The sequence below is a fragment of the Girardinichthys multiradiatus genome, chromosome 8 (assembly GCF_021462225.1).
Source record: "Girardinichthys multiradiatus isolate DD_20200921_A chromosome 8, DD_fGirMul_XY1, whole genome shotgun sequence".
NCBI classification, from domain to species: Eukaryota; Metazoa; Chordata; class Actinopteri; order Cyprinodontiformes; family Goodeidae; genus Girardinichthys; species Girardinichthys multiradiatus.
This window is the reverse complement of record NC_061801.1, coordinates 3,010,979-3,033,531: the sequence shown is the minus strand read 5'-3', so window position 1 is coordinate 3,033,531 and position 22,553 is coordinate 3,010,979. Positions and strand designations below refer to the sequence as shown.

Genomic DNA, 22,553 nt, shown 5'->3' with positions numbered 1-22,553 from the left:
AATTTCAATGAAGGTGGTTTTTTTCATCCATGCTGATATGTCAGAAAGGCAAGCTGACATTTGAGCCAAAACCAAGGAATTAGGTGGACCTAAAAGGTACAGATGCATATCTGCACATTAGAATGACAGAAGGTGTTGCCACACTGATCACAGTTTTTTGTAGCTTATTTTCAACTTGGTCAAGGGTTTGGAAGAACCCTTTGGGGATGTTATGTGTGAAACATCTCAACTTAGCCTTTGTGATGTCAGTTGGAAACCTACCTGAGGCCAACTAATTACTCATCACAGCTGTGAACTCTTGTACAGTTGAATGGCTAATGGAAAGGGAGTTTTTATATTCAAATTCCTAGGGTACAGGCAGTGCATGTTCAGGAAGAAAAACCAGCACTGAAGCTTTGGTAGTTCAGAAATGTTTGATTTTAGATAATTTATATTTGTGTTTTTAGTACTAATTATGGGGCTGTTCTGAGACTTTCGTTTTTATCTATTTTATGGCAGTCATTTTAAACTGGATTTATATCAATTATGAAAACTTCCTTTTTATTCATCTGTATTAAAATAGATTTGAAAAGAAAAGAAAAACAGTTCCGAGTCACATATCTTTTTTGTGTATGATCTTTATTATTTTCTTCTCATCTTTGCCATTCTGCAGATTTAAACAGACAGGCAAAGAGGTGCAGGTTAAAAGAGATCAACTGAAAGAAGTGGGCCACAGGAAGAAAGGTGCTGAATAAAGGAGCCAAGTATGACTTAAGGAGGAGCAGTGCAGCTGTCCAAACATAGACCTTGTGTACTTCCCTCACAGTTAGCTCCATCCTTCTTCCTTTCTCATCCCTAGATTGAGGAAATAACTCCCTCAGAAAGTTTTTGGTCACTATCAGCAATTTCACCATTGAGTCTGGCTCAAAGCAGCAACATTCTGTGGTTTATTTGACACAGAAACTCCAGACTGGGCCTCAGACAACAAAGAACCTAGCAGTGCTGCATCTGGTTCTAAAGTTGCAGTGGCCCTCCTCTGTGAGCCATTTCCTTGACCACTTTCTTCTGAGCTTAGTTAATTTCATTTTACAGTCTTAACTCAACTCAGTTTGCAACTGCACCACTCGTCCATTTAGTCCTGCCAGATGTTTCTCTTGCCGCCCCAGCCATTGTAGGAAACTTCTTAGCCACACTGTAGATCTGTCACACCTGTGCTGGCCTCCAGAGCTGTCATTCTTTAATGATGCCCTGTCTCTGGCTGTTCTCTCTGGGAAGGATTCCTGTGGCCACTTGTGCAAGGATACAGATTTTTGTTTTCATGCTTTTTAAAGACAAGTGTTTTTTTCATCATATAAAAAGGGCATCTACTGTATAACATTTTTTTTTTATTGCAGACGGGAATTCTGCACTATCTTAGCATGATAAAAGGAAGATACATTTTATGTCTGAGTTGCTTTCAAACTTCACAGCTTTCCCAGTTTAATTATATTTCTCTCAAAGCTTTGTGTCATTAGCAAAGAAATAATAATTTCCTAAACATTTCTCCGCTCTTTACATACTGACAAAGCTTAATGTAAAGATCTAGGCGATGTCTTTGACTCTTGTAATTGTGGAAAATGTTTTATTTCACCTAGTTTTAAATAATGGAGTCCCCCGACAGGAGTACCCCCCGACAGGAACGCCAAGAAGGCCAGGTACTACGCACTACCGCTCGGCCCGTAGGCCGAAACGACAGTCAGAGACCTGTCCTCAACTCGAAGGCGCGACCCTCTCATCCACTGGGGTAAACCCCAACATGAGACGGCTGAGCTGGGGGGCAACAAGCAAACCCACCCCAGCCCATCGCCTCTCCCTGTGGGCCACTCCAGAGAAGAAGAGAGTCCAGCCCCTCTTAAGGAGATGGGTTTCAGAGCCCACGCTGTGCGTGAACCTTGGCTTCAGGAGGAACAGTGTGGTTTTCGTCCCATGCAACACTGGACCAGCTCTATACCCTCTACAGGGTGCTCGAGGGTTCATGGGAGTTTGCCCAACCGGTCCACATGTGTTTTGTGAACCTGGAGAAGGCATTCGACTGTGTCCCTTGTGGTGCCCTGTGGGGGGTGCTCCAGGAGTATGGAATCGGGGGCCCTTTATTAGGGGCCATCCGGTCTCTGTACAAGCGGAGCAGGAGTTTGGTCCGCATTGCTGGCACTAAGTCGGACCTGTTCCCGGTGCATGTTGGACTCCAGCAGTGCTGCCCTTTGTCACCGGTTCTGTTCATAACTGTTTTGAACAGGATTACTAGGTTCAGCCAAGGGCCGGAGGGGGTCTGGTTTGGGGCCCAGTGGATTTCATCTCTCCTTTTTGCAGATGACGTGGTCCTGCTGGCCCCCTCTAGCCAAGACCTACTGCATTCACTGGGGTGGTTCACATCCGAGTGTGAAGCAGCTGGGATGAAGATCATCTCCTCCAAGTCTGAGGCAATGGTTCTCGACCGGAAAAGGGTGGCTTGTCCTTTTCAGGTTGGAGGGGAGTTCCTGCCTCAAATGGAGGAGTTCAAGTATCTCGGGGTCTTGTTCACGAGTGGGGGAAGAATGGAGCGGGAGATTGACAGACGGATCGGTGCGGTCCATTGTGGTGAAGAGCTTTGCTTTAATTATTGTTATCTATGGACTTTAAACACTTCAGATAAAAGTTGTTTAAGATTATTATTAGGAAAAAAGATGTGGTATTCTGAACGAGTTTGCATAGATCACAATATAAAACAGATGTGTAGTTACACAGAAGTGTATAAGTGTATAAGAAACCAACTTGATTTTTGAAATACACAATGACTTCACATGTGGTGTGTTGTGGTTGTAAAACTGTTTATCTTCTTTGCATCTGAGTTAAGGATTTAAAAAGGCCACGTGAGAGCCATTGCAACATTAATTGCATCTGGGGGGGCATGTACCAGGTCATTTATATATCTGGTTACACTCTAGTAGTAATGTACACTTTTTGATGAAGCTGATTAAATTCTAAGCATTCTCTCCCAATTGTCTGTTCTCAGATTATTTTCCACCAACTGCAGTGGTTGTCTGAAGAAAATAGCTCCTACAGAGTTTGTAATGCGATCTCAGCAAAGTGTTTACCACCTCAGCTGCTTCTGCTGCAGTGTCTGTGAGCGCCGGCTGAGCAAAGGAGATGAGTTTGTGGTGAAGGCTGGTCAACTGCTATGTAAGCCAGACTATGAGCAGGAGAGAGACCTGCTCAGCACAGTGAGCCCAGAAAACTCAGACTCAGGTAGAACTGGGAATTTCCTCTTTATTAAATTCTGTATTTTTTTGCATTGTGCTACTCTTCATGTCTGTTTCGCTTTAGAACTGTTTGTGTTGAATACTACCATGCAAATTAAAGAGTCGAAAAAAGGTCTTAGCTTTCACCTTTTATGTGCTTACTGACAGAAAAAAGTGAGAATGAGATTTTGGATGTAAAGTCGGAGAAATTGCTTGCAGCAGAGAAAAGAAGCGATGACAGCAAAGATCCTCATCGACCTAAAAGGCCGCGCACCATCCTCACCACGAAGCAGAGACGGGCCTTTAAGGCATCATTTGACGTCTCCTCAAAGCCCTGCAGAAAGGTGAGCAAATTACTGGGCAGTAAACAAACAAATAGGCCAATTATTTTCCTGCATTTCTATCTGAACTTTCCCCTTGGTATCAGTCTTTGAAAGCTCTAACTAAAGGTTCTCTTGCAAGTGTACAAAGCAGTAATTTTACAGTTGATTTACATTGAATTTATAGTCATATTTAATATATTAGAAGGTTCATTCTGAGGCTCGTTAGTAAGATTGAAAGCACCTTTTGAAAATAAAAACCTTTAAGCATGTATTGAGCATACTTTCATTAAGCTCACATTTCTGTAATATTCTAATCTTAAGTATTGTGTTTTAATTTGCTGTAAGCTAAAAATCAACATATTTAACAGAAATAAAAGCTTGAAAACATCAGTCTGTGTGGAATTTGTTTCAGTTAGTTAGAGTTACTGAAATAAATGTATATTCCAGCTGACCACTATTTCTTTTGCGATTGCAAAAAATAACCCTTGTCAATTCTAAACCTATGAGAAATTATATAATTGATACAGCATCTACAATAATTCAAATCAAGTGTGCAAAATATACACCACTGATTCCAACATACTGTGTAATTACTACTTTATAACAAGGATGAAGGCATCATGGAAAGGTTTGGGGTAAATAAGAATGTACAAAATATGTGAAACACAAGAATAAAAGTGAGTATAGCTGTTTAAAAGAGAGATATTATGAAGTGAAGAATAATCAAATAAAGTAATAGTCACACATTGATGAAGTTTAGTGACATTCCACTCCATAGGAATCCATAGGGTTCGGTATGATGTTGGCCGGTCCTTTGCAGCTATAACAGTTCAATCTGGAACACTTTTGCAAGATTTTTGAGTTAAAGACCATTCTTTCAGAAGTGCATTTGTGAGTTCCAACACTGATGGATGAGAAGGCCTGGCTCACAGTATCCATAACAATTCATCCCAAAAGTGTTTGGTCATGTTGAGGTTAGGGCTTTGTGCATGCCATTCAAGTTCTTCCATACAAAACTTGCTCATCTGTGTCATATGGATCATGCTTTGTGCACAAGATGAGACGTCACTCCAGAGAATGTCTCCAGTGCTCTAGAGTCCAGTGGCTGTGTGTGACTACCACTGCATCTAATGCTTTGCATTGCACTGGGTGATGTAATGCTTAGATACAGCTGCACAGCCATGGAAACCCATTCCATGAAGAAGTTCCTTTGTGAGAGAAGAGAATGGCTGATGATCTTCCAGACGATATGTTCGACCCTCTGTAGAGCCTTTTGTTTGCCATTGTGCAGGTAGCGAACCATACAAAGTTGCAGCAAGTCAACACACTCTCAGTGGAGGTGCGGTGGAAAGCAGTCAGAAGATCCCGCTCCAGGTTGAGCCTTTTGAGGATCCTCAGAAAGTGGAAATGTTACTGACTTTTTTCAAAATCGCCAAGCTGTTAGAGCTCCGTTGGAGGTCTTCATTCATGTGCAAGCCTGGGAACTTGAACGCTGTCCAACCTCTCCAAACATAACACTGATGGTGATTGGCTGCAGATCTTTCTCCTCTTGAAGTCAAGGATCACCTTTTTGGTCTTAAAGATTTTGATGACCAAGTTATTAGCCTTGTCCTTGTCTTGGTGGTGTCTTCAGCAAACTTGTTGGCAACATTGTCAGGATGGTGTACAGTAGTGGACTAAGTACACAGCACGGTGGAGATTTTTTGTGTTAAGGCTGAGGGCTGTTGAGAGATGGTGGCCCACTATGCATCTTCGCTTTAAACTTGACTAACCTGCCTTCAGCTTCGCTTTACTTTCTACGTAAGACAATGTTAACTTTCTGTATCTTCAGTATTAGTTTGTGTTTTAGACTGTACAATAACAGGTCAAAGCAAAAAACTGTTGCCAAAGCCTGTCTGTATTAACTTGATGATAATAAAAAGATTAAATGTCACCTTAATTTCAAACATAGTTTAATTGGATTTTCAGTAAACAATTCAGCTGTACTTTTGATGATGAAAGCATTAAAATACAGCAATAAAATTAATACATAAGAGCAGTTCATACTGGAGCTGTGAACTTAATTTAGAATGTTTAACTGGTGAACTTTGAAAATTAATTAGTTATTTTGTTGTACTTATTATTATGATTATATTATTTAATATTTAATTTAATTTCTGGTGATTTTAACCATGCTTCACTCTCTGCTACACTTCCAACGTTTCAACAGTTTGTCAGCTGCTCTACCAGAGAAAACAAAACATTGGATTTGTTTTATGCAAATGTCAAGGACTCATACATCTCTACAGCAAGACCTCCTCTGGGCAAATCAGATCTGCTTGAAATATAAGCCCCTTGTTCAGAGGCAACCTGTAATAAAGAGGACTGTGAGAAAATGGTTACAGGAAGCTGAAGAAGCTCTGCAAGGTTGCTTTGAGGCTACAGACTGGGACGCACTGTGCCAGTCTGGACATCAATGCCATGACTGAGTGTGTAACCGACTATATAAACTTCTGTGTGGATAACATCATCCCCACCAGAACCGTGAGATGCTTCCCCAATAACAAACCCTGGATCACCAGTGACCTGAAGGACCTGCTTAACAAGAAAAAAAGAGCCTTCAGAGAGGGAGACAGAGAATTATTGAGGAGTATACAGAAGCAACTTAAAGTCAAAATAAGAGACAGCAAGGAGGTGTACAAGAAGAAGCTGGAGAGCAAGCTCCAGCAAAACAATATCAGAGATGTGTGGTCAGGGATGAAGAAGATCACAGGCTTCATGCAGAAGGATGATCAGACCGATTGAGGTCTGGACAGAGCCAATGAACTGAACACATTCTTCAACAGGTTCAGTTCAGAAACAAGCTTCGCATCCTCCTCTCCTGCTCACAGCCAAACAGACATTCCACCTTCCTTTGACCCACAGGACCCACAGCTGTCCAGTAACACCTCACATTTTTTATCTTCCACCTCAGCCCTAGACCCTTCTGCTTCTACATGTTTGCCTTCAACCATATCAGAAGATGCTGATACTTCGTTTGCTTCCCCCATCCACCTGTGTGTCTCAAGAAGTCAGGTGAAGAGACAACTGGAGACTGAATAGGAATAAGGCTGCAGGTCCAGATCATGTCAGCCCTACAGTCCTGAAAGCCTGTGCAGAACAGCTCTGTGGGATTCTGCAGCACCTCTTCAACCTTAGCCTGGCCCAGAGGAAGGTTCTGGTGTTGTGGAAGACCTCCTGTCTTGTTCCGGTACCAAAGAAAACTCACCCATCAGTCCTCAATGACTATAGACCTGTTGCCCTGACATCTCACATCATGAAGGCCCTAGAGAGACTCCTGTTGGCCCACCTGAGTAAGCAAATAGTAAACCATCAGGACCCCCTTCAGTTTGCTTATCGCTGTGGAGTTGGAGTTGAAGATGCCATCATATACCTGCTTCAACAAACCCACTGTCATCTGGACAAAGCCAGTAGCACAGTGAGGATTATGTTATTTGATTTCTCCAGTGCATTTAATACAATCCAACCTGATTTGCTTTGTCAGAAACTCCAGAAGACTCAGCTGGAGGCCTCAACAATCTCCTGGATCAAAGACTACCTGACAAACAGACCACAGTTTGTGAGACTGAAGGGTTATGTGTCTAACCAGGTAGTCAGCAGCACAGGAGCAGCACAGGAGCACCACAGGGGACGGTACTCTCACCATTCCTTTTCACTCTGTACACCTCAGACTTCCAGTACAAGATATAGTCCTGTCATCTGCAGAAATACTCGGATGATTCTGCAGTCGTGGGATGGATCAGAGATGGACAAGAAGCTGAGTACAGGAAGGTGGTGGACTGCTTTGTGGCATTATGTGGAAACAATCATGTCATTTTGAACGTGACTAAAACAAAGGAGATGATTGTAGATTTTAAGAGAAACAGGAATAAGTCAAAAACTATTTCTATCATGGGAGAAGAAGTGGAGGTGGTGGAGGAGTATAAATACCTCGGTGTTCACCTGGACAACAGACTAGAGTGGAGATGCAACTGTGAAGCCATCTACAAGAAGGGACAGAGCAGACTGTACTTCTTGAGGAAGCTTAGGTCCTTTGGTGTTTGCAGCAAGATGCTGCATATCCTCTATAAGTCCGTTGTGGAGAGTGTGATCTCTTCTGCCATCATCTGCTGGGGAAGCAGCATCAGAACCAGGGACTTAAAAAAAAGCTCAACAATCTAATAAAAAAGGCTGGCTCTGTTCTGGGGACTCCTCTGGAACCTCTGGAGATCATTGTGGAAAGACGGATTCCTCATAAAATGAAGAACATTATGGAGAACCCTGAGCATCCTCTTCATGAGACTGTCCTACAACAATAGAGTGTCTTCTGTCAGAGGCTTCTTCAGATCTGCTGTAAGACGGAGCGCTACAGGAGATCCTTCCTGCCCACAGCCATCAGCATCTACAACGGCTCTTTGAGGAAACCTTCATAATATGAGCTATAACAACATTTAATTTCCCTTTGGGATTAATAAAGTTTTTTAAATTGAATTGACTTGGTCTGTTAAGTGTTGTCCTGTGAATACCAGACCAATGGTGGTATTAGAACAATAAAGAAAAGGGTGAAACGAGCTCTGGCATTACTGAACAGCAAAACTCCTTTCTGGTGTTAGGAGTTGGCCAATCCACCACCGCCTGGATCTTGCTGGGATCTGCCTTAACCTGTCCACCCTCTAAGATGAATCCAAGAAAGGTAATTGTGGATACATAAAAATTCACACTTTTCGGCTTTGACGTAGAGACGGTTCTCTAGTAGACGTTGTGAGTCTTTGCGAACATAGTTCTTGTGAGATTCTAGATCTTTTGAAAATATAAGGATGTCTTCAAGGTAGACGAAAACAAACACATTAACGAAGTCCGTGAGAACATCATTAATGAAAGTTTGGAAAACTGCTAGAGCATTGCTTAGACTAAAAGGCATGACCAAATATTCAAAATAGCCTACTGGTGTTTTGGAGGCTGTTTTCCACTCGCCCCTTTCTCGGATGCTGACCAAATGGTAGGCATTGCGAAGGTCAAGCTTGGTGAATATAGTGGCTTCTCGGACTGTTTCGAAGGCAGAAGCTAGTAGAGGAAGTGGATATTTGTTTTTTACTATTATTTGATTTAGTCCTCTATAATCGATGCAGGTCTCAAGGTTTTATCTTCTTTTTACACAAAGAAAAAAATGGCACTGATAGGAGAAGAGTATGGACAAATTACTCCGTACCTTGAGGGAATCATTGATACATTGCTCCATGGTTTCTTGTTCTGCATTATAGAGATTGTACAGGCATCCAGAGGGTAACGTGGCACCTTGAGGCAGTTCAATACAGCAGTCGTAAGGGTAATGCGGAGGAAAGGACAGAGCCAAGTCTTTACTGAACACTGTCTTGAGATCATGGTAATTAATTGGGACATGAGAAAGATCAAGTTGATCTTCAGTGTTTTTAGGATGAGCAAGACTGGCAGGTATAGCAGAACAAAGGCAGGAAACGTGACAGTATTCGTTCCAGGCCTTGATGCGGGAATCAGCCCAGTTTAGAGGTGGATTGTGGATCTTTAACCAGGGATGTCCTAATACCACATGTACTTCTTTGCTGGGAAAACAAAAAAAAAAACAAGATCTGTTCATGATAGTTTCGGGAGGTGATAAAGTGGAGAGAAAGTGTCTGGAGATGGACTATTTCCAGTGTACAACCATCTAAAGCAGAAACCTTCAGCGGAGTAAAAGATCTCTGGGTAGGAATGTGAAGTTTTTTGACTAAATCAGGTTGATAAAATTTTGCTCAGCACCTGAATCAATGAGAGGCAGAACAGGGTGCTGGTTCTGTTCAAAGGTTCTGCATAAAAGTGAGTGGATATGAAATCATGGGTGATCAGAATGGATCTCCCTTTTGGGCGAACAGGTCAATGTTGACATAAATGCCCCAACTCACCACAATATAGACACTGTCCAGAAGTTAAGTGTCTATTCCTCTCTTTAGCTTTTAGACTCATCTGGCCAAGCTGCAGAGATTCATTCTCAGGGGGAAAATTGGCTGGTTTAAATTTGGCCTCTGTTGACATTATGGCAGGCGGGTGACTTACAGGTCCAGGTTTGCCTTGGTCTGTCTTTTCATGCAGTCTCGCTCTAATTCTGTTATCTATTCTGATTACAAAATTCATGAGATCTTCCAGGGTCTCTGATGTGTTCGTTAAAAGCATTACAATAAGCTCCTTTAAGAGCAGGTTAATTTCAGCCAAATTCTCCAGCAAGGGTGCGAAATTCAATAGTTAATTACGCTACTGATCGGTTGTTCTGTCAGAGGTGCCATAACTTCCTCGCCAGGGTTTCGTCACTGTGTCGGAGAGTAAAGGTTTGTCTAAATAGGTCCATCAATGAGAGTTTCTGCCCACCTTAGCGCTTAATAATCCAGTGATATAAGGTATGCAGCTGGTATCACCCGGAAAAGGATGTTGTTGAAAGATGAGAGTACAATGTAACAGAAACCCCTTACTTTTTTCCAAGTCTCCCGAAAAGTGTGCAGCAACAGGATTCTGGCTGGCACCAGGAAGTGGAACACTCGGTTGGTTCGTCACCCCTTGAGGAAGTCGACTATGGATGGCTTGAATACTCCTGATGGAAGTCCGAGATTGAAGAATCTAAAATAAAAAAATGGTTGGACAAAAACTAAAACTTTTGACCGGTAGTGTAGATCAAGAGCATTATAGGTTTAGCCGTAATGCTCCACTTGTGAAAGTAAATCTGTTGGGCTTTTTCTTAGTATTCAAACAACAATTTTGAGTGCTTCTCTACCAGACAGGACAGATAAAAAGAAATCTTTATTTATGAATGAACCCTGTGTACTCTAACAAGGCAAGGCAAGGCAAGTTTATTTATACAGCACATTTCAGTAGCAAGACAATTCAAAGTGCTGTTCATGAAATAAAAGAAAAAGAAACATAATAGGCAAAGTACATTGCAGTGGCATAAAAGTAATTAAATAATTAAAGAGAGTAAAAAGATGATACCAAAAAAATAAATAAAATACAAAATGAATGATAAAAACTGATAAGAAAATTAAAGGAAAGTTGGACTTAACTAAACTTAACTAGTAATGTTTAGATGTCACAGTCAAAGACCACTCTAAACAAATAAGTTTTTAATTTTTATTTAGAGTTTACTCTAGATTAGTGGAGCATAAGAACTAAAAGCTGCTTCTCCATGTTTGGTTCTGGTTCTGGGTATGCAGAGTAGATTTGAGCCAGAAGACCTGAGAGGTCTGGGTGGTTGATACGCTGACAAAAAAGTCTGCAATGCATTTTGGTGCAAAGCCATTCAGTGGACTTTAGAACTGGGGTGATGTGCTCCACTTTCTTTCTGTTTTAGTGGACGTGGGCAGCAGTGTTCTGGGTCAACTGCAGCTGTCTGATCGAAGAGGGTGAAAGTGGTCATTATGTCCTCCAGCAGCCTAAGCCTATAGCAGCATAACTACAGAGATAGCTCAGGATAACCTAAGCCACTCTAACTATAAGATTTTTCAAAAAGGAAAGTTTTAAGCCTAGCCTTAAAAGTAGACAGGGTGTCTGCCTCACGGACTAAAATTGGGAACTGGTTCCACAGGAGAGGAGCCTGATAACGAAAGGATCTGCCTCCCATTCTACTTCTAGAGACTCTAGGAACCACCAGTAAACCTGCAGTCTGAGAACGAAGTGCCCTGTTAGGAACATATGGACCAATCAGATCTCTGATGTATGATGGAGCTAGATCATTAAGGGCTTTATATGTGAGAAGGAGAATTTTAAATTCTATTCTGGATTTAACAGGGAGCCAATGAAGAGAAGCCAAAGTAGGAGAAATATGATCTCTCTTTTTAATTTTCATCAGAACTCTTGCTGCAGCATTTTGAATCAGCTGAAGGCTTTTAACTGCATTTTGTGGACATCCTGATAGTAAAGAATTACAATAGTCCAGCCTTGAAGTAACAAATGCATGGACTAGTTTTTCAGCTTCACTCCTGGACAGGATATTTCTAATTTTGGCAATGTTCCTGAGGTGAACGTGTCGCGATGTGGTTTTGGATTGTACCAAAGTGCAGACAAGAGTTCGGCAGGATCATCTTTGTAATTCAAAGATTTATTTAGGTCAAAAAACGTAGCAAAATCACTGCAGGTTTCTCAAGGCAAGGCGTGGCAAAAAACAAAGCATAATCATGGACGAGAACGGGGTATGACAAACGCAAGGAACCAGCTACGAACAAAGACACAAAACCAACTTGTATACTGTGAGATGACAAAGTCAGATAATCAATGGAACAGGGAACAGATGTGACAAGGAGGCAGGGAAGCAGAAGGAACAGGTGAAACAAATACAAAGGCTGAGGATGGGCAAAGTAACTAATAAACAAAAAACAGAAACACAGACCAAGCAAACCTATAGACAAAGATAAATAATCAAATGGGGAATAAGAAAACTAGAATAATCATGACTAAAGTAAACAGAGAAACTAGAGGGAACATAGGAACAACAATAACAACCTGAGAACAAACTAAGAACCCATAAAGAAAACCTGAATACAAAAGTAAACAAACCTAACCACACTGACTGAAATAACTGGAAAGGAACAAATAATAAAACACAATTAAACACAAAGATACTAAAGAGAAATAAAACTAGAGAATCCAGGGAAGACCAAGAACTATAATAATTACAATAATAATAATAATAATAATAATAATAAACCATACCAAGTAATAAGAAAACGTAAAAGAACTTAATGAGGGAGGAGAACAACAAAACACCAGGAGGCACTAGAGGGAGCAAAACAAACTAATAAACTTAATAGAAACAACTAGACAAAATAAACCATCACAAGAAACCATAAAACAAAGTCCAAAATGTCACAAACCTGTTTAATATGGGATTTAAATGACATGTCCTGGTCAAAAGTAACACCAAGGTTTTTTACTTTATTACCGGAGGTCAATTTAATGCCATCCAGGTTAAGTGATTGACTAAGCAATTTCTTTTTTAAAGACTCCGGTCCAAAGACCGGAAAGAGAGCACATACAGTTAGTTACAGTTAAGCTCAGTCAATCGCCATGTATACCCTAATGTATTCACTGTGGATCAAGTTGAAGAGATATGCCTTCTTGCCTGCAAGGAGACAATCACGCATGGTGTCTCTCCATCTGTCTCTCGCTGGAGATGCACTGGGAAGAGAGCGAGTGGAAGTTGGGATAGGGTTGTTGTCAGAGATTCAGCTCTGAGTCCTCCACTTCCTGAGCTGAGTTGGAAGTAGGTTAATGTGATTTATTTTCAAAGTTCCAGAAAAGTTCATACCGGTCTTTAATTGTGTAACCCATGCCTGGGGTCCCAACTGCCTGGACAGAATTTAGAACTAGTTATTGTAAAGGATAAAATTCAATGATTTGAGGGGTGACTGTAATTTTCTATACATATTTAATCCTTGGAGATTGGTGGTGGGGGTCCAATTGGAAAAAGGTGCGATACACTTCAACCAGTACATCAGAAGGCAAAACAGAGACACAATCATGCACATACAGAGACATCAAAGGGCAAGAATGGATATAAAATCCATCTCTGCCGTTTACTCAATATATAAAATCTGCTGCTGTAAAAAAGGGTTAATTTACAATATTAAATCTTACCTCATCCTTCATTCACAAACTTGGAAAACCAATAGTACTGACATAATCAGCCATGTAATATACTATGAATTTGTAATTAAAGCATGAAACAAAAACATAATCGAATCAGAAACGATAATTTTAGAAATCCAGTTTGGATGCTAGAAAACATTTTAGCTCTTTCATTTTACCCCTAATGTTGCATAAAAATATCTTGTGACTCAGCTTTAAAAAAAACCTTGCAGTACAAAAAATAAATGAAAATAAATACTCCAGGATCCCAATAAAGTAGAAAGTGTTATATACAAGATGTTTTTTTTTTTTTTTTACCGTGTCCTTTCTGGCAGAGTAACGCTTAGAATTGTGGTCTGAGTGCCAAGAAGAAGCCCAACAGATTTACTTTCACAAGTGGAGCATTACGGCTAATGCGTTAATGCTCTGCTTTATATTTATAAAAGAAACTGTATTAGAAACTGCTTTGCGATTATTTCCAAAGAAATAATAAAATATGGAGATGGGAACGAATAGGAAAAAATAAAAAGCACAAAAGGGAGAGATGGGACAAAAAGGAAAAAGGGAGAAATGGAGAAAAGAATGGAGAGAAAGAAAGATGAGGAGATTAGAGACCCGAGACCCCGGGACACATCATTCCCCAAGCAGAGGCCAGAGGCCCAGGCCCCGGCAAGCAAATGACTTCTGATCTCAACCCCATGAGACCCCACCCCCCATGAACCCCAACATGAATTTCACCACAGGGCCACCCCCAACAGATATCGAACACCTAAACACCATGAATCCCCTCCCCACAGAGGCACACCCCACAAGTGAGCTCCATCCCTGAAAAGCTGACGAAGCCACACCCACACAGCGTAAGCTCCCCACACAGCCCCACTCCAAGCACCCTCGCCACATCCTACCCCACATCACACAGTGCACCGCGATGGCAAGGCAAGAGCCCCACGCAACACCACACCTGCCTCCGCCCACAGACGCAAAAGGGCAGACACCACCGAGCACCGTGCCCACAACGGAACCCCCGACCCCACACCAAGAGGGGACAGACTCACCCAGCAAGGAGTCTCCAGCCCCAAAATATTCTAGAATTCTTTGTAGAACTCTGTTCGGAATCTATCTGGGCCTGGAGCCTTTTTATTGGCCATGCTTGTGAGAGTTTTTTGGCTTTTTGCAGATGTCAGTGGTACATCGAGGGCCATCGCTTGATTGTCTGATAATTTAGGAAGTGTTACTTTATCCAGAAATTGATCAATGTTGTTATCTGACGGGTCTATCTGCGGTGAGTATAAAGCTTTGTAGAAATCTCTGAAAGTGCTGTTTATCCTTTCAGGATCGTAAACTGTATTCCCTGTAGAGTTTTTAACAGCAAATATAGTTGTCTTTTCTTTATTTATTTTTAGCTAGTTAGCTAAAAAGCTACCTGATTTATTGCCATGTTTAACATTTTCTATTCATAGTCTTTGTACTAAGAATTTGGGTTTTTTGTCAATAATTTCATTTAATTCTAGTTTTGCTTTAGATAGTTTGCCCAGCATTTCCTCTTCTCGGGAAGCTCCTAACAGTATAATGGTTTTTTCTAACTCCTGAATATGTTTGTTTTATTTTTTCTTCCTATGTGATGAGAATGAGATTATTTCACCTCTCATCACTGGTTTCCCTGCCTCCCAGAGAACAGAAGTTGATGTCCCCGGGATGTCATTAAACTCCAAATATGAAGTCCACTCTTCTTTAAAATATTTGATAAAATCTTCATCCTTAAGCAATAATGTATTAAACCTCCAGTTTTTGCTTTGTGGGTTTTCTTTATCATTTACTAGAGTTAAGAAGATGGTAGCATGATTGCTGACAGCTGTAGGGTGTATCTCAGTGGCTGAAATGTCAGTCACCAACCAGTTGCTGACTAAGAAATAATCCAGACGAGAGTAAGAGTGATGGACTTGTGAGAAGAAAGTATATTCTCTGCGGTTAGGGTGAAGTGATCGCCATGCATTGCGAAATCCGTATCACTCATGTACTGTTTATCTATATTTATTGATTGCCAACTGTGCTGAGTCACTGTTGTGCTCAGCCTGTCTGTTTCTTAGGTTCGATTCCCGGCCGGGGGTCTTTCTGCATGGAGTTTGCATGTTCTCTCCGTGCATGCGTGGGTTCTCACCGAGTACTCCGGCTTCCTCCCACAGTCCAACGACATGCCTGTTAGGTTAATTGGTCTCTCGAAATTCCCCTTAGGTGTATGAATGAGTGTCTGCATGGTTGTTTGTGTGTTGCACTGCAATGGACTGGCGACCTGTCCGGGGTGTACCCCGCCTCTCGCTCATAGACTGCTGGAGATAGGCACCAGCTTCCCCGCGACCCACTATGGAATAAGTGGTAGAAAATGACTGACTAACTGAATTAAAATTGTTACTCCCCTTTGTCTAGAATTATAGCAGGCAGGAAACAAATTAGGAAACTCAGGTGATTTAAGATAATTTGCAACTGTGGCAGATTTTTGAATCTCTTGTAATAAGACGTCTGCCTGTAGTTTTAAGCTGATTAAAAGTTTTTTTAGGTAGATGAGAGGAGTCAAAAAGGAGTGGATACCCAAAAGCCCAGCCTTGGCCCCACCCACATCAAACAATGTAAACATCATGCTGAGCTATACTTTACATTAGATTACATTTACCAGTTATCTAACCTCTTACTAAGCAGTGTGACATGTTTTAGACTAACCTGCTGTTGCTCCTAATAAAGCCACGGAGTGATCTCCCGGTCACCGAATAACTGACAATTGACATAAAGTTTATCTACAGCCACAGTAGCTCTGGTGCCTTCGGTGATATATTTTTTCCTGATTGGGAATAAAATTCGCCTCCGATCGAGGATTTCCTTTGGAAACTGTTCATGAAGGAATGAAGTTCGTTCCCCGTATCTTTCTGCCCCGACTTCTGACCTGCTGTTCTTGCTTGTATTGCTCGAATTTTGCTACAATTGGCCGAGGTCGGTTGTGATTGGGCTTCTTGTTGGTGAACATGATTGAATGTGATGTTTTTTACCTCGTCACTTGGGAGTTTCAGGTGATGTTGGAGAAATTCACGGACTATGGATTTGGCATTGACCTCTGCCCATTCTGGGATGCTGGAGAAGACACAGTTGTCCCGCATGCCCTGAGCTTGTATATCCAGGATGGTCTCCTTCACTTTTTTTTTCTCTGGACATCTGTGTCATTCCATCATCCAGTCGATCATCAAGTGCTTTCACTCTGTCCCTCAGTTTTTGGTTCTCAGCTGTGAGCAATGCTAGTTGTTCCTGGCTAAACTCCAGAGACTTCCTCAGAGTTTGAAATTCCACCAGGGCAAGACGAGCATCCGGGCTTTTAGCTTCCTCTCGATAGAGTCCAGGACATCAGCGTAGCTTTTCTCTGGAGAGACAGTGGAGGTACTGGCCGAGCAGTTTGAATGGTGCATTTTGATGTTGGTATGGTCATGGGTCATGGTGTGGCTTGAGCATTAATATGTTATCAAAACATTTGTCCATGTAGCTCTCCAGGCTGTCCAATGTTTCCTTGTCCAGTTTGTTTTATTGGGAAAATATGACACAGTTAGTATTTTAAACATTTCTATGTTTGGCTTGAATTTATTGGCTTGTTTTACCTGAGTTTTGTTGTTTGTTTACCAGTACTCCGTCATATTATTTATGCACAGCTCTCGTGAGATCTCAGCCTCTCATCACCGCCCTCAGCCACTCACACTATATACAAGATGTTTTATTAAATATTTTGTTTGTTGTCCTTTTTAAGAATAAACACAAATATTTCAATATGCCTTTCTGAATAAGAGTTTTTTTAACAACATAAATCCATTTTAAATTGACATATGTAAAATAAAAGCTAACAGATTTGACTATCCAGGTCAGAGAAACCCTGGCTGCAGAGACTGGGCTCAGCGTTCGCGTGGTCCAGGTCTGGTTCCAGAACCAAAGGGCAAAGGTCAGTAAAGTATGCCAAAACCAGCTGTCATAACCACTTAATGCATGTATATACAGTAGCTATTATCTTGTTTACAGTAATAGTAATGTTGTGATGCAGGACTAATAAAAACAAACCTAATGATACTCTCATTAGGTTTACATTAGATTACACTAGGCTATTATTTAGATGTTGTATGACTTCCAAGGTTTTCCATATCTCTAACTAAAAGTTATTTCATCCTGCCTGTTGCCAAAAGTGCTTAAAGGCCTGAATCAGATCTACATTAGTTAAGCCCAGTAGATTAAATATTTCTAATCTGCCATTTGCTATGTTTGCTTGTATTTGGGGGAGTAGACTTGCCAAAGTTTGGCCAGCCGAAAGGTGACTGATCCTGACTCTGAGTCAGCTATTGTTGACCATTTGATCCTTTTTTCTTACACTTTGTGTGACTGCATCATGTGCATGTAACCATGCCTTCCTTCATTAACTGATGCTTAAAATATGTAATTTATGCTGTAAGCTTGCTCAGATCTGGTTATGTGTAACTGTCATCCGCACACCAATCTATGTGTGTATATTTCTTTACTAACAGATAAAGAAGTTAGCCCGCAGACAGCAGCAACAACAGGAACAACACAATAGTCAAAGACTGGGCCCAGGTAAGTTTATTATGAGTGTATGTGAATATGAATCATAGTGCCAAGATACTCTTGTTCATATCAGAGAAAAAACATGTTTGTCCTTTAGCAGCCTAGTATGTGTCCTTTAACTGGACCACCAACGATTACTGGAACCTAAGAAAAGAAACAGCTTGAATTATTACATTTATTATAGGAACAATAAACAGTGTACAGCCACTTAGATTAGAATAAGTCATGTGTTCTGATGCGGGAGTCGTCTATGATGGGGAATATGAGTTTTCCGACTGTAGTGTTATAAAGTGGAAGCCATGATTTTCTATGCAGAGTTTCCTCACCACGGCATGGGCTTATTGCCACTGTAGTCTTGCAGCGGATATGAGCAGACAGTTTAGATAAGTGTCTCACTGCTTTGGCAAGTACAGCTTCTATCTACTCTGGGATTTGCAGCATGTCAATATTGGCAGAACAGCAGGGTTTATTACAGCGGAAGCTGCTGCTGATAACCAAATGAGCTAAGCAAACCAGCAAATTGGAATTGTTTGAGGTTGAAGCTAGAATAAACTGGAAATTGTTAATGCGTTGACTAGTCAAAAAAAAGTTCTATTTTTTCAGTTGCATAGAATTAAATCTGCTGCAATTGTGCATTTGCTTTGCAGCTTTTTAAGAGTATCTTAACAGTTTCTTAGGAAGGAAAAAGTCATCAAGTACTTGGCTCCAATAAAGGAAAAGTGATCTAATGATTTTGAACACTTTTGTTCTCACATGGACTGAAAACCGAAGTCCAGACTTTCACCCCAGTGTGAATCTGTGTGACATGCTGGAAAAGCCTTTAGTCCACCTCTCTGTTCAATGCCACAGTTTTGCTGAACAGTTTTTGAGCTTTGCATGGAGCTACTTTAAATGATGCGAGATTGCACACGCATTTTGGTTCTATGTCACAATGAATACAGAGTATAATCACCTGCTGGAACTAAATACTATTGAGTGACTGTAGCTGATCAGTGTGAAAACCAGTGACATGCAGGAAGCTGTTTTAAGTTTTAAAGTTGTTTTAAAGTTTTAAGAAGGCTGCTGCCCTCAACTATATCCACTCAGCACAAATGCCATGTTCGCCTGTAACCTTTATGTAACTAACTTGCAATAACAAGGCAATGCTGGTTAGCCCCAAAACATTGAGGCAATTAGTATAATATGTTATGGAAAAAATCATATTTACCAAAGAAGGAGATAAATGTTCATCACTCAATCAGCTTTATTAATTTAGCCTTATGAGGGAGACAGATTTCCAGCATCAGATGTGCTACTAAGCTGAGCTGAACTTGTTCTGACCAGACATAAGGAAAACACCTCCTTATATCAGCATTGTAAAATCCCAATGCAGCCACCCTCTAGGGAGAACAGAAGTGAGAAATTGAATTAATTCCCTCCTTGACGTTTCTGCTCCTCTGTGATAAACATTCCCCCTGTAGCTTGTCAATGCAGTGGGAAATAGCCAGCAGGAGGGAGCAGGAAGGAAGGTTAAAGCCATTGTCAGGTCAGATAGATCGTCACCTGAGAAGGACAAATTTTAAATTTTGCTATCACAAATAAAATAAAATAAATACAAAGAGCTCAACTAAATTGATGCCAAAAATCACCCCAGCATGCGAGTTAAATGCAGAGGTCGAACTATAAACAGGTAAGACATTTAGGGATGTGTTTCCATATTCATAAAATGACTAAGACAGACTAACAGAAGAGCTCCCCTTGTAATGTGTACAGGTGGACTGAGAAAACCCTGCTTAGACTTTTTGCTTCTTACTCTAGAGGTAATATCTGGCTGTGTGGATGACCTGCTCAGCACCTTCTCAGGACCTCTACCTTCAAGGCAGCCCCACCTGGTGACCATGAAGCATTGTGGGCACAACATTGACTGCTTCCAGCAGGGCCTAACTCCACCTCAGATGCCTGGAGATCACATGAATCCCTACGGTTGGCATCATGCACAGTTGTCTCATTTCTGTTACGAAGATATTTTAAAATTGTTATTCAGCCTTTTTCTAGTTTATTTGCAACACTCACAAGAAATTCTTTTAACTTTCTACTAATTCTGAAGTTTATATTAATCAATTCATAATATTAATTTCCTTAGTATTTGGTAGAATTACTTTTAAACTGTATGACTTGGGTCAAATGTTCTGGGTATCATTCCACAAGCTTCTCACAATCATTTGCTGCAGTTATGGCCCATTGACAGAGTTGGTGGAACTAAGTCAGGTTTGTAGGCCACCTTGGTCACACACAACTTTCCAGCTTCACCCACAGATTTTCTATGTGATTGAGATCAGGAGATCAGTACATTGACTTTGTTGTTCTTGGCTATTTTGGAAATACTTTTCTTGGTATGCCTGTGCATTTGGAAGACTCATTTGTGCCCAAGCTTTAACTTCCTCGCTAATGTCTTAAAATGGTGCTACAATATTTTCATGTAATATCCTTTCCTCATGAAGCCATCTGAAAGCTGCCAATGCCTCCTGCAGCAAAACCTATGTCAATTTGTAAACTGCAATCTGACTTTTTATGTTGCTTTTGTTATAGTGGCTTTGTTCTCCCTGAGTAGCTTTTCAGCCACAGGACATGTTCTATTGTGGACACTGACACTCTCTTACCAGCTTCAGCCAGCATCTTCTCAACATCTTTTATTTTGTTCTGTGGGTTGATACACATATTTAGAACCAATACACATTCAACTGGGACACAGAACCTGTATCTTTCCTGTACAGTATAATGGCTGGATGTTCCCATGGTGTTTATACCTGTACATAACTACATGATCAAATGAACATGCATACTTGAGGTGTCTAGAAATTCTTATCAAGTTTGGACCACACTTGTGGAGGTTTCACATTTTCGTTTTATGGTGTCTTGGCAGATTTCCTCTGATTTCTCAGGATGTCACATAAAAAAACAAACTGTGTGTTTGAGGTGGTCCTCAAAATATAAACAACGGTACTTAAGTCCAATGTTGTAAAATGAGCTATTTAACCCTTACAAAGCCACAATATCATCAGCTGGGCTTTTCCAGTTGTTTAAAGGCATATTAGTCTTATTATGTTAACTTCCAATTTTGAACAAATTAATTGAAATTCTCAAAAAGTATATCTGATTATTCTGGCATTTAGCAAAAAGAAGCTACAAAAGCAGTCATGGTGTGCCGACATCTGCTAAGGCAATAGGTTCTTTGATGGATCTCAGCTTTTTTCTACACAAATTTCAGGAGAGATACAATGTTCATGAGCACATAGTGCTAAAAATCTTTGTATTACTATAACTTCCAGATTTAAATATATACTGTAATAGTTGCTGTGAAGAGATGTGATTGCTGCCCTACAGAAATTAGCAGCCATGAACACATTACCACATTCGAATTTTAACCAAACCACCAAAGCCTGCTGTACTTTTTAAAACATGGCCAGTGTTACTAGAGCACATTTTGGGTTGGTGCTGGACTAGTTTACCCCTATATATTTTCATTATATTTTTGTAGTGGCTTCATTTTCTTCATTTAGGACAAGGTGTACAGTGTCTTGCTAAGGACAGCTCTGCATGCAGCATGGCAAAGCATCTATTTACCAGTCTTCCGAAGGCAACCACTGCTATTTTGTTTCTAAAGCACATTTTATGCTGAATCATCAGAGAATAGACAGTAACGTGTTTCCTTCTGTAGGCTGCTGTACACTTTGTCTAGCTTTGTTTTTCATTGTTCTCTGTGGTCTCTGTTTTTACTAGGTATGGATTCCATCTTCCATGACAATGGCAGCGACACCTCTATGACAAGTTTAAGTGACTCCTTTATGGCCTTTCAAAGTGGAAGCTTCTTACAGGCAGAAACAGGAAACCCAATATACAGCCTTTACTCCATGCAGAGCTCCTACTTTGCCTCCTGAAACCTGGTCATCGTTGCCTCCTGCTACCAAAAAAATTGTTTTCCAAACCATGGACAAAGGAGCAAAGTAATATAAAGAAAGTGTATATTTGATTGACTATATTTTAATTAGGAATCTGGATGCAGCAAATAACTTTTCAAATGTGTTACATTTTCTTACGGTCACTATGTGTTAAGAGGTCACAGATCGATGACAAGATCAGAGATTTTGTGATTCAAAGCATGTTTCATGCTTTGTCTGGTTTAGATATTTATATTTAAATGTATTGTATAAAATGTAATTCAAAAATCGTTTTGCATTTTAAACAGAGCAACAAGTACTTTTTTCTTAGCAACATCCACTTTGAATTTATTGTCGATCCAATGTTGATATTTATATTTAAAATGTTTTGTTGTGAAGTACAACAGAAACCCCAAACTCTGATTTATATAAGTATTTGATATGTTGTAATGTTTGAGAAAACTAGTGTTGCTATTTATTTTAAAATTTGTGTGACAATGCATTTAAAAGACTCAAAACAAATGTTGGTACTTCAAATAAACAATGCATTCACCTACATTTTCATGTTCATATTGATCTGCCTGACAAAATAATCACAAGATTTTGATTGATAATTTTATTTAAGTGTCATGCACCTTTGGTGGCCAGCCTGCATGGGCTTATAAGACACTCCTCATACAAAACAAGGTGCTGACATACAAATCACAAAAATATCACTACATTTTTAAATACACTTTAAAAACACTCACTCACTGCTTTTCCAGGCTTTACAAAAACAAGCAAGAAATGCAATATTTTCCTGTCCATTCATTCACTTTAAAATTTTATTATCA

General features: G+C 40.4%; 1 protein-coding gene across 1 annotated transcript in view; it reads left to right on the top strand.

The window, feature by feature from the left end:
* LOC124872257 (LIM homeobox transcription factor 1-beta-like) overlaps positions 1 to 22,278 on the top strand; it is a 72,149-nt gene extending 49,871 nt beyond the window's left edge. Inside the window, exons 3-8 of the mRNA XM_047372031.1 lie at positions 3,011 to 3,243; positions 3,405 to 3,580; positions 17,094 to 17,171; positions 17,746 to 17,812; positions 19,601 to 19,765; positions 21,563 to 22,278. Coding sequence (XP_047227987.1) covers positions 3,011 to 3,243; positions 3,405 to 3,580; positions 17,094 to 17,171; positions 17,746 to 17,812; positions 19,601 to 19,765; positions 21,563 to 21,720 — 877 coding nt within the window. The 3' untranslated portion in view covers positions 21,721 to 22,278. The remainder of the gene's footprint in view (positions 1 to 3,010; positions 3,244 to 3,404; positions 3,581 to 17,093; positions 17,172 to 17,745; positions 17,813 to 19,600; positions 19,766 to 21,562) is intronic.
* The last annotated feature ends 275 nt before the right edge of the window (positions 22,279 to 22,553 follow it).